At 41.8% G+C, this 19,543-nt stretch overlaps 1 protein-coding gene and 1 long non-coding RNA gene across 4 annotated transcripts in view; both read right to left on the reverse strand.

Moving 5' to 3' along the window:
- igsf9bb (immunoglobulin superfamily, member 9Bb) overlaps positions 1-19,543 on the reverse strand; it is a 117,610-nt gene that overhangs the window by 37,644 nt on the left and 60,423 nt on the right. For all 3 annotated transcript variants that reach the window (XM_056409077.1, XM_056409068.1, XM_056409086.1), the window contains exons 5-7: positions 14,865-14,982; positions 8,269-8,410; positions 510-655 (exon numbers count right to left, since the gene is read on the reverse strand). In XM_056409077.1, coding sequence (XP_056265052.1) covers positions 510-655; positions 8,269-8,410; positions 14,865-14,982 — 406 coding nt within the window. The remainder of the gene's footprint in view (positions 1-509; positions 656-8,268; positions 8,411-14,864; positions 14,983-19,543) is intronic.
- On the reverse strand, positions 17,139-18,693 carry LOC130190002 (uncharacterized). The gene is made up of 2 exons (XR_008830890.1): positions 17,651-18,693; positions 17,139-17,574 (listed from the first exon to the last, which is right to left on the reverse strand). It is a non-coding gene; the product is annotated as an uncharacterized LOC130190002 (long non-coding RNA).

A 19,543-nucleotide genomic window follows, 5' to 3' on the forward strand; every position in this document is an offset into this window, starting at 1 on the left:
CAAAAATCTATTTCTGGGGGTTTCTCGATCGGAAGGAAAAAAAGTTGATGTCTCGAGCTCATTGTCAACATTTTATTTAAGAATTCATGACGTAGCCTTCAGTTTCTCAAAATAAAATTAATTAACTTTAGTGAAATGCCAAATTAGATTTTTTTACTCAGTAGAAAATTAATTGTTTAGCTTACTCAATAAATTTGTTAAAATAGCTGAGAGAAGAATTGATAGAAGATACGTGGCAGCTATTGGCCATAGTGATGTCACAATTTTCGCACCAATCGGCATTAAGCGATCTAATCCGATGAAAGTTGGTTTCGGTCAAATGTGAACAAATCACACCCAGGTTTGAAGTTATCCAAGATCAGTGAACATCCAGCATGGATTCAGGTATTAATAGTCCAGAGTTGAGGTGCCCGTGGCTTTGACCCAAATACACAGAAAGTACAAAGGAGAGAGAGGAACCCTCGCAGTGAAGCAGGACACACTCTAGAGTTCAAGTCAAAGACACTCACATTGCACTGTCAGGTAGGCAGAGGCAGTCGGTGGCTGGCTCAGGCTGTTGCTGGGAGCACAGGTGTATTTCCCAGCATCCTCCGGCTTGACTTGGGCAATGATGAGGGAACCGTCGATGAGAATACTGACTCTGCGCTTTAGGTCACTGTGAAAACGGAGAACACGGACACATTTAGATCTGACATCTTCCAGAATTCAGTGTAGAGAAGGGGGAAAAAAGACAGGAATAGAGCAAACAAAGGTTGTATTTCAAAATAAGATGCATATTTGAACAGTTATCTTCCAGGACAAGATGAGCAGAAAGTGCTGCAATAAGTAGAGCGATGAATAAATGAGATATGAGTCGATCCCCACTGACACGACAGCTGATCTCCTGTGGACGGGGGAGGCGCCCCAGATGCATATTCATCCAGCTGAGTATCAGTGTGAGTCAGCTCCCACGCTAGTGTGAGGAATAACACGGTGTGTGTGCAGTGCTCCGCTACGACGGATCATTGGGAATCATTTCAACCTTGAAGCTTTTTGCAAACAATGCAGTTAAAATAACGTGAATCAACTTATATGAAAGGGTGTAAGATTCATATTTAAAATAACTTCATAATAAAAGCATTCTATATAAAAGCAATGTCTCCTCAAATGGCTGTGTGTGTGTGTTTAGCCTTTTTAAAACACTGCCGCTTCACACGCTTGTATCTGCAAGACACGCACCTGTATTAATGGTGTTAGGGTAGCATAAATAACATTTCTGTAACCAAAATAACACAAAATCATATTTTACAGACATTTATAGGGCGATAACAGTCATACCATTGACAACAGATATTTAATGCTTCATTCAACGCTGCACTGGAAACATCTCCAAGTGCACAGCAGGGCACAGAGTCCGGGGATTATTTTGTATTACTTCTTAGTTCTGCTATTAACCCTTGTGTTGCCTTCGGGTCAATTTGACCCGATTCAATGTTTCACCCTCCTGTCGCCTTCGGGTCAATATGACCCGATTCAATGTTTAACCCTCCTGTTACCTTTATATTTACTAACATATTTTACCCTTGAGGTCAATATGACCCCAGCTATTAAAATCTCCAGAAAATTATTAGAATTAATATTGTTTTCCAAGTTTAAGTGTGAGGTACTTTATGTTTGTTTGTTGACTCCCGAAAGAACACCGACATTAAACATTGAATCGGGTTAAATATTGAATCGGGTCAAAATGACCCGAAGGCAACACAAGGGTTAAGGTGGTTAAAATCACCTTAATATTATCAATCATCCATTCGATCATTAATATACTATCCAATTGCCAAGAGGAACAAGCCAAGTCTCAGGGCCTCCGGACCGGGCAGGTGATGCAAACGTTTCTGAGGGCAGTGGCAGAGGAAAACACAGGATTCGAGGTGAGGTGAAAAAACTCTTTTTACTAACAAATACACTCGAGGACGAGCACGAGGCACTCGGGCCGGAAGGCGAGGCAACTCACGTGAGGTACAAAAACAATGTGGCACAGAACAAGGAGTAGACACAGAGTAAACACACAGGGGAACGAGACACAGGTGGAAACAATGAGGGCGGAGCTTGCAATCATACAGGAGGGGAGGAGTGGCTGAGAGCAGGTGAAGGGAATTAACAATCAGGGACAGGACCGACAGTCACAGGGACAGGAAGTGCGGGGAAAGAGAGGACACAAGAGACAGGACTTCAACGTAAAACAGGAAGCACACAGGATGTTACACTATTAAAAATACTAAATCAATCCTGTGAAAGTGACACTACAACAGTGATTGAAAGACAACCCGTGTGTGGTCTCCATCAGGGCTGCCCACCGCTGCTCGCTGCACTCTCCCAGTCTGATTTGGAATGAGGCCGAGGAGGAAGCAGAGCGGATTCATGCTAAATATCTGTTGCCTTGGCTACCGCAAGAGGCTGGTCAAAAGTCAGCAGACCCAAATCTCAGGACTGGCCTTGTCTCAAGCCCAGCTCCCTCACTCTAAATAAAAACACATGTCTGATGGAGAGAAACAAGCATAGAAGCTCCGATAGGACGAGCTTCATGTTCTGTAAAACATCCGACTGACGGCACTGAGTTAGAGCAAAGTGTGCTTTTTTTATTTAATGAAATAATTGAGGTCATTATTACGAGTACTCTTAGCATGTGAACACTGTTGTATGAGACAGCAGAGAGCCTGCAATACAAACTGGGAATTTGAAAGACTTGGACATTTACAGAAAGTATGGATTGTGTTTGTTAAATTATGGGAAATACTCCAGTACGCTTCTTGTCAAAAGATCTCAAACATTCTCTGGTTGCATATAGTGGTTTATCTTTATTATTAAAAGTTATTTCTTTGAAATATTGTTTATATAATTGTTATAGTCGTTATTGATTCTGAGCTTTCATTCCACCTCCATTATAAATATAAATGAATGGACATTCTTCATAGGTCAAAAAAAGACCTATGACCTATTAGCTTAAAATATCATCAACACGCAGCTTTTATTTTTAAATATTCATTTCAATTCAAACTCAGTGTCTCCTGAAAAAATAACCCTGATGATGTAATGGTGACGTCACCAGAGTTATCTCGGTTTCAGTTTGACCAAAACGCTTGCATTGCAAAGAGGAGGTGTGGAGTTTGAAGGATGTGGGTGGTTACACGCACAATGCATAATGGAGAATGTAGGCTCAAAATTATTTTTATAATCCGTCTCTTATAAGTTTTGCACCTTTGTGGACGTGCAATACCCAATGACTGTATTCCTTTACTGCTACCTGATTTGAATAATGTACAGTTATATGTCAAACACAGAGTTTATGTATGTTCTTGCACCAAAATATAAAATGTAATGACTTTTCTCTCCAATCAGCGATACGCAAACTTTTTTTAATAAAAAAAAATTAAACCAAGGTACTGTTGACAGTTTACTGCAGTTATAGGTTGCATAGAACAAAATGAATACATGTGGCTTTTCAAACTCACATTTATACGTTTTTGTCGACAATGTTATACTAAGAATATTTTAGGAATCATGCATGACTGATATTTTTTGTTTTTACCTTTTACATTTCTTTAAACCTCGAACACCCCTGCAGTACTCCAACGTACCCCTAGGGTACTAGAATCCTCATTTTAGACAAACTGCAGTAAATGATGCATCTGTGTTGGATCCAGTGTTTCTGCAGTTGGAGGGGTACACATGTTGCTACAATACAAAGTATAATACAACATTACTGGAGTTACTGTCATGCTAATACTTTTCGTTGAAAATGTTACTTTATGTCGGACTTGTTTGTTAAAATACAAGTCCGACACATTTTAACCATATTTAAATAAATACTTTTCATCGTTCCAGACACGTGACTGTGACTTTAGTGTAGTTCTACAGAGATGCGTGCGCACACACCCACCCAAACACTCTCTCTCTCTCTCTCTCTCTCTCTCTCTCTCTCTCTCTCTCTCTCTCTCTCAATAGCGCCTTGAAAAATGGGATTTTTGGAGTATAAGAGTGCTGCTGTGTGTGACGATGAGTGAAGCATGAACCGATATCTCTGTGATCCGCTTCTTCAGCTTCAACACAAAGCCTCCAAGCCGGGTGGATTAGAGGGATTTTAAGAGTCTGAAATCTCTGCATCCAGCAAAATTATCATTGGAATCGGTATCAATCAATTCTTCAACCTAACAATGGAATGAATATATATATATATATATATATATATATTCCATTGTTATTTATTGTAAAGAGTGTGTGCTCTGGGTCAATAACAAACACGCTGAATGCATTTACAGTCTGTGTTTTACAGCTACCTTTGCAGCCAGTAGACTTACAGCTCCTGCGGTGGACCATGAATCAAGCTGTGTGCAGAATATCATTTATATGAAAACTAGAGCTTTACAGCCACTGGCACATAATCACAAAAGAAAATGTGTCGCCTTGTGTAGCAGCCTTGCCTCAAACATCAGTGACAGTATACATGCGTTACATTTTGAAACCTGGTTCCCAGATAGTTCATCTGGTTAGTTTAGCTGCAGGGTTAGATTTTGGCAGCGATACCATATGCGCAACGTTATACATTGGTTATGAGTCAATATATCACGCTATATTGCAATACTGTAATAAGCAAGGCAAAATATTGCATTGAAAGAAAAAAACTAATTTTAGGAAACCTGTATAAAGAACACATCACCATGTGAGAAAAGGGCCACTGTCTGCCACAAATCTTTGGATGTAAACTATTAAAAAAAAAAAATCAATGCAGTATCACAAAACATAATATTGTAAATGCTTAAGTGTTCCACTATTTTCTTTACCCCGTTATTTGTGACACTTCCAACATCTGCAAAGACGTATTCTGCTCAAGAAACGTGTGCGAAGTGAGCGACATCGGTTGTTAATAACACTGACCGAGTGCGGATGTACAAGGGCAACCAAACTACTGCCATATTAGCAGGAAAGTGCTCACGGCCGAGGAGGATCAAGTCCATGCTGAAGTGTTTATCTACACTGCCACCAGAACCGTGAAGAGTTCTTGACCTGCTGCAGTGCAGCGACTGTTTCCCCGTCAGCTAACGCAAAATGCATCAGTCTGCCATTCATTTAGTCGCTATTTGCTGAACAATACAAATAGATCTTAACGTAATTTCCACTGTGATGTTTTGACCTCTGCAGCTGTAGAAATAAATATATGAGTGCTGATTTTACCCTCATGTCCTTATTTTGTATATTTTCAAAATGGAGATGATACAGTCCAGTATTCTCTTTCAAGACCAATCGCTATCTTGCCATATTTACCTTCGCATTGAAAATGCAGAAGGTTATGTTTTGATCGCCGCGTTATTTGTATGCGTGTTATTCGCCTAACTCAAAAAGTATTAAACCGAATCGCATGAAATTTGGTGGGATGATTGGTTATTATCCGGGGACCATTTGATTAGATTTTGGGATCGATCGGGTCAAAGGTCAAGGTCATGAAAAAGGTCAACATCTTCTTGAATCGCATGGAATTTGGTGGGATGATTGGTTATTATCCGGGGACCATTTGATTAGATTTTGGGATCGATCGAGTCAAAGGTCAAGGTCAAGGTCATGAAAAGGTCCAAATCTTTTTGAATCGCATGAAATTTGGTGGGATGTTTGGTTATTATCCGGGGACCATTTGATTCGATTTTGGGATCAATCGGGTCAAAGGTCAAGGTCATGGAAAGGTCAAAATCTTCTTTTTACCATAGCGCGGTCAATTTTTATCCAATTGGCATGCAACTAATGCCAACATGTTCATAATGCAATGTCCAATCTTGTGATATGCTAAGGTATGCGCTTCACCAGTACCGTTTTTAGTTACCCGCATTGAAAATGCCGGAAGGTTATGTTTTGATCGCCGTGTATTTATTTATTTATTTATTTGTTATTCTGTTATTCAAACTCAAAAAGTATTGAACCGAATCGCATGAAATTTGGTGGGATGATTGTTTATTATCCGGGACCAGTTGATGAGATTTTGGGATCGATCGGGTCAAAGGTCAAAGGTCACGAACAGGTCAAAATCCTTCGCGGAACTCAAAAGTATTGAACCGAATCGCATGAAATTTGGTGGGATGATTGTTTATTATCCGGGACCAGTTGATTAGATTTTGGGATCGATCGGGTCAAAGGTCAAAGGTCATGAACAGGTCAAAATCTTTCGCAGAACTCAAAAAGTATTGAACCGAATCGCATGAAATTTGGTGGGATGATTGTTTATTATCCGGGGACCAGTTGATTAGATTTTGGGATCGATCGGGTCAAAGGTCAAGGTCAAAGGTCATGAACAGGTCAAAATGTTCTTGAATCGCATGGAATTTGGTGGGATGATTGGTTATTATCCGGGGACCATTTGATTAGATTTTGGGATCGATCGAGTCAAAGGTCAAGGTCAAGGTCATGAAAAGGTCAAAATCTTCTTGAATCGCATGAAATTTGGTGGGATGATTGTTTATTATCCGGGGACCATTTGATTAGATTTTGGGATCAATCGGGTCAAAGGTCAAGGTCAAGGAAAGGTCAAACTCTTTTTTTACCATAGCCAGCACGATATTTTTGTCCAATTGGCATGCAACTAATGCCAAAATGTTCATAATTCAATGCCCAATCTTGTGATATGCGAAGGTATGCGCTCTACCGAGTGCCCATTCTAGTTAAATAATGTTTTAGTCGGCATAAAATGGACATACCAGTAAAAAAGAGACGCTCCCCTTTTGTTGGGGAGAGCTGGGTTCATCCCTGTCTGCTCTGCTTTGTCTCCTCAAAACAGTGCATTGAAGCGGACGTTGATTCAATATGATGTATTGTGAATGTGCATCAAAAAACGAATTTTACTGGGAGCTTTGGTGGCTTTGGGCTCTTTATAGGTGAGCAGAATGGACACGTGCATTGTGTGTGTCTGAACAACTTCCATGCATTGGCGCAAGAAATGTCATCACCAAACGAAGATGTGCCAACTGACGGACATTTCTAGAGATCCATCGCACAGGATGATGAAACACTCCTTTTTCATCATATACTCGAAGTAAGTCTATAACTCTAAGTAGCATTAAAATGGAAATACTCAAGTAAACTACAAGTACTGCAAGATCGTACAGAAGTACTGTAATTTGGTTCCGCCACTGCCTCGCACCATGAGGGGAGGATGTTTTTAATGGACTAATACTGTACCTGAATCTGATCATTGGCTGTGTTTAAAAGTTTCCAACGAGACCCTCATCTCTCTATGTACTTGTTAAACCTGTGCTACAACTTTTACATTATTCAGATGTTTAACATTTTACAGAAATGTCAGTCTGTAAGTCTGCGGACATTTTAAATAAAAGTGACTTGTTTAAGGACTTTACATGTAAACGTCACGGCTGCTGTAAGCTACTTCATTGAGTTTCTACTCAGCGAAATGCTTCGTGTGAATTTGAGTTCCCTCTGTTCAGGGCTTTTATTTTGAAAGGCAAGAACAGAAGGAGCTGATCTAGTCGGCGCTGCCCTTGTCAAGGTTAAAAGGAGCACTCAGTGTTTGCCTTCTTGGTTTCTTGGCTTCCAGTATTGTTTTACACTTCAGTGTACTTATTGAATTTCTCCGTTCCGGTCAACGTGATTGGCTGATCCCTTTATTAGAAATGTGAAAGCTCAGAAAATCACCAGGAAAAAAAGGTCACGTTGCATTCGGGTTTACGCCGAAATTTGCGTTCTGTGGGAAAGTACTCATGACAAAAACATCAGGCCGATAAATATACTTAAGTGCACCAGTCTGTAAAGGCCTTTAGACATTAGACCCACATATGACTGAAAGGAGCTTTCACTGTACCACGTAAGCGCATGTGATCATTCGTTTGACAGGAAGAAAAGATGATTGGATTTGATGTAAAAATACAAAAATACATATTTTGGGGTTTTCTTCATATATTGTTAATATGTGCACAGTATAATAGTATAAGAGGGCATTCTTCATTTAATCTCAACTTAAAGCAATCAGCTCAACCTTTCCAACACTCCTAAAGTAAATGCATCTCTAGTCATTTTAATAACTGCTAATCCCAGACGGCATATGTAAATCTGCACACTGTTTTCCTGATCCATTTAAAGGCATTTTTGTTGTGTTTTAAATGAAAGGTATATATATTCTCTCTCTCGAGTGATTCCACGACAAAAACACCACTGTAACTCCTGCCAGCGGTGAACAGTAGGAACAGACGGGTGAGGTGATATGGAGGACAATAAGGTGACCGATCATAACTTTACTTCTTGAAGAAGACGTTGTCCTCCTCCCAGAACCAGGTGTAGGTCAGGTTGCGGGGGTAGGCCTCTGCCTGGCAGGTGAAGAAGGCGTCCTGCGAGATGTTCACCGTGATGTTCTCTGGCGGCGACACAATGAACGGAGGGCCTGGTGGGAGAAAAAACAAGCAGTCTTGAAAAACCTACATTGAATAGATTTCTTGGTTCCGATGAGGCTAAAATAGACCCATCGTCATATCAATCAAGTACAAACCTCTGGTTCTGCCGAGTGAAGCTGATGTGGAAGTGTCTTCAACCAGCATTCTCTCTACTATGAGAAAATGACTCCACTCCTCTCGTGATTTATTCCCTCAGTAAACATTGTAAACATGAGTTTATGGTCTCAATCTCTAGTTTCAAGTCTTCTTTAATACAGCATGATGTTCATTTAGTAAATTATGCTAATTTTACAGTCAAATAGACCATAAAGCAGGGAATGCGCCATCGGTGGTTTAGCAAAAGTGTATCAATATTGAACGTGTGGCGAGTCCAAACGGCACCAACTCCAACGACATCCGCCGAGAGTGAAGACGAGATGAAGGGCTCCTGGGATTTATATACGATGGAGACACTTACTTTAAATCTAGGGACTAGGGGTGTCACCTTTTATTCCAAATTCTAACTACTATTCCAACATCTAAAATATAAAATATTCAATCTTTAATCATTGGTTAAATTACTAAATCCTCAAGCAGAACAGAACGATGTGTTCTTGAACCAGAGCGATATTAAAACATGAGACACATGCCGCACATTCAGGAAAATAATCCCGAATGGCATCCACAGGGGCGTGACACGGCTACGCCTTCTCTACCCAGGAACTTCCCACTCGGCCGCCTCACACCCACAGCAGACACAACACGGTAATTAGTTAACAGCTGGCGAGGGTCGTCATGGGGTATTTATGACCATGTGCACATGCTGTGAAGACACACAGGGATTAACACCGGTGTATCCACTCTGGGGCAGACCTCAGAGCTATATCACATACTTATTCTGCACTCAGTAAAAGGTTATGAGAATCTATGGAGTGATCCTTGCTGTGCCAGATGGATCATCATCCTTGCACGCATGGATATATATTGACCCTCTTATGGGGTCAGATCAGTCTCAATAATTGCAAATGCACACGGAGAGACTCACAAATGCAAACACGAAGATGCACAATGCGCACAGAACTCAAATGGCTGGCTGTACTCTACCCAGTATGTCTTGGTGGACGATCGCCAACTACTTGAAGGCGGCACCTTTTAATTGACCCACACCTGCTCCCACGTGCTAGACTGATCCATTATGTGCTCTCCAGATACGAGGAAGGAGTCTTGCCGTACGGGGTCAGATCAGTCTGGCGGCCTGTTTGACAGTCTACTGGTCAGATATCTGAAAAGAGAAACTACCAAGCTGCCAATGACATCAGAGCGATGGTGTGACAGTGATTAAGAGAAATTGGCCTGACGATACGTTTTGTATTAAAAACGGAGCGGCCCATTTCTTTGTTGGGAGGGGTCGGGACTCGGGGGGAACTGTCAGTAACCGACAACTGTACGGTGGGTGGTGTTAGACCAGGTGAACGGGAGGAGACAAGGACTTGTATCAAGACCAAGAGGCTGCTGGAGTGTAAGAATTTACCCCATTTTGGTCTCAGGAAATTGCCATGCTGTGATGACCCCCCCCCCCCCCCCCCCACCACATTTATTTGCGGACACAACAGGCGTGTGCAGAGCCATACCTTTGAATGAGTTGGTGGCATCACGGCACGCTGGAACCCCAATTCCCTAAATACGCCGCTCTTGACTTTAAAGCTGCTGCGGCCGATCAAACATCATTAAATTGAACAACGCTTGCCAAATCAAGATTGGCTGCGAGCAGAGCCATACAAACTGTTTTCCCCTTAGATCTGGGTACAAAAATGATCGATTCCAGGTATTGTTGCCTGGAGAAGTTTAATACTTCTTGGTACTCCGTTATTTTGTCCGATACCTGAAAGGTATTGAGTACTGACCCTCAGCCCTACTGACCACAGACCACTACTTTGTCAGGTCAAGGACTTCTGTGGCATCTCATTTCCTGTCTCTGTCTTTTCATTTCCTGTCAACTCCATTGACTTGATAATAATAGAAGCATTATTGATGCCCAAATTCCTTTAAACCAAAAAAAAATCAATATTACAATAGGTGTGCATTTCAAGAAATGTAACCAGATTTTCTTTTCTTTTCTTTTTTTTCTGATTTCTTTACAGATTTTCTGTAATTAATCTTTGGACTTTTGCAAAATGATGCAATTCACATGTAATGAGAACATCACAGAGGACAGCACTCAGGCCAACATTAAATCAGTTCTCTATCAGTTTAAAATAGTTGGAGGAAAATATTATTGTATATATAATAAGTATTTTATGGCAATCATCATTTATTTCAAGCAAAAGCAGTTTTTTCTTATGAAGCTTCATCCTGTATGTTCAGTGTAGTTCTGAGACACGATACAAAAGCAGCATCTCCTCCTCCAATTAGGACGACTGGCAGGAATGTCGAGCCAGAGCAGCACCTCGTCGGAGCCCTGCGCTCCGGCTGTCCTCTCAGGGGAAACCCTCATATTACCCAGACTGTCGGCTCTAAATATGTTCAGCTTTGAGACAGCGTCCAGAGAGGCTGGTTTACAAGACACTTTCACCACTTCGTCCTCATGACTGATGTGCGCGTAAACACACACACACACACACACACACACACACTCTGATGCACACCCACAGTTGTTTTTAGCCACTGTCGTAACTCTAAACTACTCGTCCCATATGTTAATACTGATCTGTAGCCCACAGCCTGATCCTTTAACAGGCAAAGCATTTCCATCTGCCAGGCCCTTAGTAGGACAAGCAGGACTAGAGCCGTGTTGGATGACTGTGTTGTTGGTGTTTGAATTTGTGTGTGTGTGTGTGTGTGTGTGTGTGTGCCAACCCGCCCCATTTGGAACCAGCTGAGTGCTGGAGATTTGTTGGCACTGTAGTCTCTTGGCTGATCTGCTGCTCAGTGGCTTTCCAGGAGGGCCTCGATTAATCCGTCTCTCCCGTAAATTATACAGGACGGGGTCAGACGAGTGCTCCGGCTCGCTCCGGCTCTGCGCCGCCTTTGGTGCTCAGTCGCCAAAGCAAATGCGCGACCTCTGTTCGCCGTCTGTTCTGACGTATATATATTTATATGTATATTTAAACCACAGAGCAGCTTTTTCTCTCAGGCTGTTAGTCTCCTTAAGCCTCTGAACCCTCAAACCCGTCGGCAAATGACACCGTTTATCACAGCCAGAAGCTGTAAAAATATCGGTATAGAATCGTCAGATTTTAATCTCTCCGAGAGTCCTTGAACATATCATGTTCTATGAACATGTTCATGTTCAAGGGTGTGTATTATTGTTCATGTTTCATGCATCGGAAAAAGCAACCAAAACTAGGCCCAAAATTGTGATATTTATCAAACAACTGTTATTCTCCATGTCTCATTTAATCAGGCCCCTTATTAAACTGTTTGAAGTAACCATATACTGTGAAAAACAGTTAATTCTGAGCTCAGTGCTACTAGGAAGCCATGATTGACTCGGATGAGACCAAACTGTGTGAAACTCGGACTGAAGTGCAGGCGGCTGAGCTCAGAGCGGATGCACGTAAAGCCTCCATTTCTTCCAAACGTTGTTCACATTTGTGGGCACTTGGAATAATGTTGGATGTATTGATTACAATGTTTGGCCATTTTGTAAAATAAATTGTCAAAGACATTCTACTCACATTTCTTTTTTATGCTTCATACTATCCTTAGGATCGAAGTCATCTATGATCCTTAGGATCGGGGTCATATTTATATATCTTCTGATAAGTCAATAATGATCAAGGTCATATCTATATGTCGTACGATAACTCAATAATGATCAAGGTCATATCTATATGTCGTACGATAACTCAATAATGATCAAGGTCATATCTATATGTCATACGATAACTTAGTAATGTAAAAGAAATATCACGGTCATGTTCGTCTGATAAGCTAAAAGTATTGGTTATTTTGAATAGGTCAATATATATATATTTATTTATTTTAATTTTTAATTCATATATATATATTTTGTAATTTGTTATTTATTTATATATATATATTTATATATATGTATATATGTCCATATTTCATAAGATAAGTTCATAAGGTAACATTTACAATGTCCATATATCGCACAATGAGTTTTATAGTATACAAATGGTGGCAGTCACATTCATATATGTCAACGATACGTCGCTATAATCAGAGTTGTGACAGGCCAATCAGCAGAGGGATGTGTAGCACATCATTCTGCAGCATGAAGGTCAAACACTCCGGTGAAGGCTTGACAAGTAGAAGTCCTTCAGCATCATTCTCTGGTCTGGCAGAGCATCATGTGGCCTCCAGCCGGCTCCGGGTCTCATTGCCCCGCCTCGCTGAGCCCTTCTTCTGGTGTCCACCGGCGTCTGCTATGAAGCGAGCGGGTCTTCTGCTCCTTTGTTGAGCTTCCACGAGAATCATAGGAATTAATGTGGAGAAAAGCTCAGTGAAAATGCTTCAGTTGAGAGATCAAGCCTCGATTCCACACACACCCCCACCCCCGAGTTCAGATGAGGTCATGACCACTCAGCTGTGTTGATCTGGGGCAGCAATCTTCAAATGAGATGACCTGGAATGCCAAGTTTTCTGCTTTATCATGTATCCTCTCTGGTGAGGTGTATCCAACCGAAGGTTACACAGACACACATGTAAAACTGTTTTTACTCTCAATTTCTGCAGGGAGCAAAAACAAAAGGTGACTTTGAGCACCGATGTGTGCATGATATTGCCCGTTGCAGACAATGAATGATTAATTTGCTAAAAGTGTCTTGATTTGGTGGCGAAGCGTGGACGGATACAGACAGATTGTTATAGTTACGGTAGCTGACATTTCCCTTTGAGCTGCGGGCGTGAAGCGCTCTCATCCTCTTTTTACTCCGTGGGCCTCTATGAATAATAAACTACTCAGATGTATGAATGCAATTGTTCAGCCGTCTCGCCTTAAACGTTGCTGCAGTAAAATGCAGCTGTTAGCCGCCCCCAAACTAATTGCAGTCCCAGTCTAGTCCCACTACTGAACGTACCGCTGCATCATGCACTATTTAAATTCTACTCAGCCGGCTGTGTCTCTCACCGAAGTGATAGCACGCTCGAGGGATCGGCGCGCTGATATCACAGAGGCTGTGACTGTTCTACACCAGCAAGGAAGAGATATATTTAGCTTTAATACATTTCAGATGAAGTCAGGCTTTCACTTAATCCTGTTTACTTGAAAGGTTTAGTCACCACAAAGACGTGGCTCAAGGCCCAGCAATGTTGGTGTTTCTGTCAGCTGGTCCACCTCCTCTATCTCTATCTAATGGTCCATAATATGGCAATATTGTGCATTCTGCACAAACCTGACATTTTTATAGAGCCTCAGCTCAGACAGAGATACATCTACCACTACGTACAGTTGACAAAGTGGTTCCTCTGTTTGGTTGCCGATGAAAGGATCCATCACGTGGTCTGTTGAAGAGGATGTCGCGGCAGTTTCGCGCAACGTTGCCACGACAATCAGCTGAGAATCTCGTACTGTCTGGAGTGGAAAACAAATAGAGAAGAGGACCTGGTATCCTGTTGTGAGTCCTTGTTGGTGCACAGGTCTGGTAGCTTGCTGTGTACGTTATCGTAGTCTGCGCACAATAATATTAAACCCAGATATCTGCTCCATCTTTCTCGACAATAAAAAACTATTCTTTTGATTGTTTCACTCTATACTTCTGCTCTTTCGAATACAAGCTCTCTCTTTTACATCTATCTCTCTCTTCCTCCTTCCTGAGCTGCTCTGCTCTCTTTCACAGTTGCATTATGTTGCACAACATACCCAGATACATCAACCTGAATGCAAACTCATGTCGTCGCTACATTGTGGTCTCTGTAAAGTCAAGGCACACCACTGTCATCATGCAGTGCATTATGCAGTGTATTGCATTGGGAGCGTTCATTTTATGAGCTGGTGGATAGTTAACCAGCACAGATTGACGTGTAGTTAGTTTCTGTAACTTGGTAACAGCTTTGGAAAATCTGTTGTTAGACTAATAATTTTTTTGAAAATAATAAACAGTTTCTGATAAGTAAGATTTTGCTGCCATGAATTTATCAAAAATGTTTGTCTACATTTTTAGTTGTTTGGTGTTTATTACTGGAGCACTCGTGGCACATGACAGAATACACTCAACATCGGAAAGAGCGGCCCTCGAAACGAACGCCAGCGAGATGGAAGCTAAGCTAACCCAGCTAGGAGCTTCTCCACTACCCAGCATGCTCCTGGCTGTCCGATGTTCGGTCACAGGAAAATAAGATGGATGAGATAAGACAAAGCGGCGGGAGGTCGATGACTGTTGAGTCCAGGTCTTCACAGAGACCTGGTTTTTGTTGCTGCTTTTTTACATTCCGGTTTCTGATGTCTTCATCAACAGAACGTGTGTGAGTGCTCTGCACTCCTCAGGGCGCATGGCCTACCTTGGACTAGCAGTCGTGTGGTGTGAATGACCTCTCCCTGGGGGCTGAAGGCTCGACACGTGTAGGCCCCACGGTCCTCCCTGGTGATGGATAGCACCGTCAAACTCCCATCAGATACCTGAACACACACACATACACGCACACACACACACACACACACACACAAATACATTTAACTGTTAAGGCCTTAAACCTTGGTTTTCCAATCTAATTATGTTATTTTTATCCAGTGAGTCACTCTATGTTTACACTTACAGAAAACACCCATACATGTTAAGTCGTGAGTTCAAATAAAATGTAAAAAAATAAAGAAAATAAATATAAAGAATATATCGATGGCCAAACTTTTTATATTTTCTTGGGTATCCTTAACCAATAGCATTGGGCAAGAACACAACAATCTTGTTTTTGTATTCTCTTCAGCCATCGATATTTCCAATAGATCCTTTTATAATATATGTAAGCATTATGGTACATAGAAGATGGAACCATGAGGTAGCACAGGGAATACATTAAAAAGGTCAAAGCATACAGTAACTCTAGGTACCTTTCCAACGCAGAGGTGATTAAAATAGCTTCATTTACTGTAAGGTCATCAACATTTTATGTTATCAAACAATATATATTATAATAATAAGATACCCCCTAATCAAAGGAAAAAAAAGAACAGAATGGCTGATATAGCTGGAAAGTGAGCCGTGAGAGAAAAGACGACCGGCACAAGAACCTCGCTGTGCTTACTCTACACCTCACAGGAGAGCGAGAGCTTTTACTCCACGTGGTCACCCACAGGGCCGAACTGAGAGGCAGTAAAATGCTGCATATTGAAGATTCTGTCTGGGTTTACCTCTTATTTGGTGAATAAAAACAACTTGGTTGTGATTTGAGCGACATTTTGTGCTTTTCTTTGCGTGAGCAGTTTAGCTTAGAGGAACTCAACTGCTTTTGTTCAACACAGATTCTTAAGTCAAAAAGGACTCAGAGAACTTCATTTTCAATTTTTGAAAAAACATCTGACAGCAGGCTTAAACAGAGATCAGAGTGCAGACGGACCAAATGGTTATTCTGAGTACAGCGTTGCCTAAATCTTCAGTACAGAGCACATCTCCATGTGAGACCACCAGTCAATGCAAGTATACAGTGTAGTTTAGCTGTGGCTTGCGACTGATACATCACTTTGCTGTGAACAAAGTTTATATAATTCATCTAATGTGGGGGAGTCATTTCCATTCTTACACGCTCAATGCTCCATACTATACAGCTTTAACACTGAGGCGTCTTTCTTCTCATCAAACACAAACCCTAAAAACTCAAACCAGACGATCACGTAGTGGCAGTAAACTAAGTCAAATCCCCATTGCGAGTCAAATCCCCTCTCCTCTTGTCTCCGCCTCTCCCTTGTGTGCGTTTTGGTGCTTTTTGGAGTGTTATCCTTTCCCAGGTTCTCCGTGGTGCAGACGGGTCCGGGCGGCTCCTGGAAGTTGCTTGACGTCCTCTCAGATCAATATTATTCATACGTTTGCAATCTACATATGGTCATCACGATTTTCCGAATTGGAATTTTGTGGCGACTGTGGTGGAGTAGGGTCGTCCTTCCATCAGAGGATCAACCGTTTGATCCCCGGCTCCGCGAGCCCATGTCCATGTGTCCTTGAGTAAGACACTTAACCCCAATTGCTCCCGAAGCTGTGCCTACGGTGTTAGTGGGGTCGGATGCATGTGTAATTTTTCTCAGTCATTTCAAATTGGTGTTAAAGTTTGGTTTTCACTTCTAAGTTGAAGTTTAGGGTCTATAGAAAAATGTGAGTCCGAGTGTCAAACACACAGATAAAAAATGGCCTCTAGGGGGCGCCGCAAAATATGTAAACTGCTACAACTTTTGATTAGATTAACCAAATTTAACAAATGAGGTATGTATGGATTCAGAATTAAAAGGAGAAACTGGTATGCTAAGCATTTGGTGACCAGATAAAAATAAATACACTTTTAGCCCAAAATATTACATGGACACAAGCGAAATTATGCTTTTTTAAAGATAAAGTCTGAAAATATCCTCACAGTTGCTAAGGAATTTTACTTTTAATGTTATTTCACAAGTCAAGACTGTGTGGTGATTAAACTGAAATTGAAATGCTCCTCACTCGTCTATTCTATGCCCTAGGAGGCCGCAAAATGTAGTAACAGCCATGAACTTTCTATGTATTGATTTAGGATCAGGTGTCTCAACTTTTTTCAGTCAGTCAATCAATCAATCAATCAATCAATCAATCAAGCCAACAAGCCATCATTTTATTCACAAGAAATTTTCACAAAAGAACTTTATATCTGGAAGAAAGTAAATCAATAACAATAAGAAGATAAACAATAGTTTTTCTGGCATTCAAAAAATGAACAGAGGACCATAGGGCTAACATTTATTCTGAGAACTTCACTCTACAATGATAACTATAATTTACTTCTTTGATTTATTCTATGTCAGTCTTAGAAGTTCTGACATGTGCACTTGCACAGACGTGTGCACTTTAACTTCGCCTTCATGCACTTGCACCGAGAACTGGCAGGTCGACTTGTACAAGTACTTGTACAACCACACTTCACATCTAGTTGGAATACGTCTTTGGCAAGTGGTATCGTAGTCCAAATGGGAAGAAGTTTGCTGTCCTCTTCTTTCCACCCATGGTCAGTGGGGTTGTTGTCAGGCATTATAGACCTAAATGAATGAATACATAAATGCATGGTTTTTTTGTGATTATATAGTACTCAAATCCATACAGGTGCATACTTACATGTGGGCTGTTGTCCAGATGCTTGCTTGGAAGCCACTCCTTTTGAGATGTAGATCCAAAGCATCCATTGTTGGGGGGATTCTTTCAACATCCCTCGTCTTCTGTGAGAATAGCCTCATTCGAAGAAGATCAACATCATTTTCCTCATTTGATTCACTGGAGTACAGCCTACAGACAAAGTTTACTGCAACTTCTTTCAGCCTTGGAGAGGTTTGGAATGGAGTCTCAATGATGGTTGCGAACTCCTCTGTCAAGTGTGGAACTTCGTGCATCAATTTGCAGCAGGATCGCTTACCCCTGAACTTGAAAGAAGATGTGCTGTCTGATCCCGTGAATGCGTGGAAGAGAGCCATGGCTTTACATGTTTCTGTGCCCAGTTTTGCGGCGAGAGTGTTCAGGGAGATCATTCTTGATGTCTTTCCAGTTTTGAAGCAGATCCAGATTTCTGCAGTTGCATTCAAAGCCTTGATATGATGGAAATTACTCAGCAGGATTACGACAACATCTGTGTCTCCAGTATAGACCATCCCAACTGATGCTGTTTGGAGGGCATGGAGAAGATGCACTAGGACACGAGTGTCAGCTTCCTCGTGGTTGCAGCGATCCATTGGAGGACTGTTTCCAACATGGTGGACGCAATCATCTGCTGTTATGTAGACATCTTTGTCATCTGGGAACTGTCCATTTGTTACAAGCGCAGTTGACAGGAATGAAAACAGTTCTGTCTTATTATCCTCATTTGCCAGAAATGCCTGCCAATCTCTTGGGACTTTGACAGTGCCAGAGATGCGTTGTCGGGTGCCTGATCCTCGCTTTTCTCTTGTTCCTCCTTTGATTGTCAAAGCACGATACTGGTCCCAGACGATGTCCACTCGTGTTGATCTTTTCAGGTCACGTTGAACTCTTGGGCAGAACACCTTGTCGAAGTAGGACTCAAAGGTCTTCCCTTGGACAGTCGTGCCAGGCAGTGAATGGATAAGTGCTCCACCATCAATGACAATGAAATCATAAAGATCTGGTGCAACTATCTCCTCACTGTCAGATATTCCTCCACTCTTAGGATTCCCAGGATGTAAAACAACAAATCTGATTTCGTACAGGAGTTGAGGGATCCTTCGCATGACAATGCAGGTGGGTATGGCGAAGACTCGTGGCAGAAAAATCTTCCAAATTCCCTCCGGCTTTCCAGCACAATGAAAGCTTTCCCATAAAGCTCTGCATGACGTTTGAAGTGCTGCATCCTCAGTTTAGCTGCTGTCTTCTTGCGTGTTTTCTTCTCATGGAACAACATCAAGTTGTTTCGCTTGATCGGAGCTGTCAGTGGTGTGTCATGTGAGTCCAGCACATTCTTTTTGAAGTTGTTGTACTGCTCTTGTCCCATTGACTCAACTTTAAGGACCGATGCTGCAGCGGCTGCAGACTCTCACACCTTGTTATCTAAAGTAACCAGGTCTTTACTGCTCTCCTCAAAGGGATTCCCATTGCTGAGCAACAGCTCCATCAGGTCTTTGGTGTGACGTTGAAAACGCTGCTGTGATGCTGATCCTTCCTCGTGATGAGGACGCCATTCGGAGTCATCACTGTCATTTACAGTGGTAAACTCTTCCAGGACACGGCTGATTTCCGGGCCTGTCACAATCCAGCGTTCCAACATGTCCGGGTTCTCTGTGAGGCCAATTATGCCACCCTCCTTTCACCCTTTTGTTGGCTTGCTCGTGTGCTTGGTCAATCGGCATAGCTGAAAAGCGTCGATTGCTGCGAGTTACCGTCAATGTCCCTTTTCGAACTCTGCCCGGATACTATCTGGGAGACAGTCCATGTCCTTTATAAAGACTGGAAGCCACCGGGCATAGTTATGATGGTCGAGAGCAAAGAACAGAGGAACAAGCTTCT

This window comes from Pseudoliparis swirei, chromosome 3, assembly GCF_029220125.1.
Source record: "Pseudoliparis swirei isolate HS2019 ecotype Mariana Trench chromosome 3, NWPU_hadal_v1, whole genome shotgun sequence".
Taxonomy (NCBI): domain Eukaryota; kingdom Metazoa; phylum Chordata; class Actinopteri; order Perciformes; family Liparidae; genus Pseudoliparis; species Pseudoliparis swirei.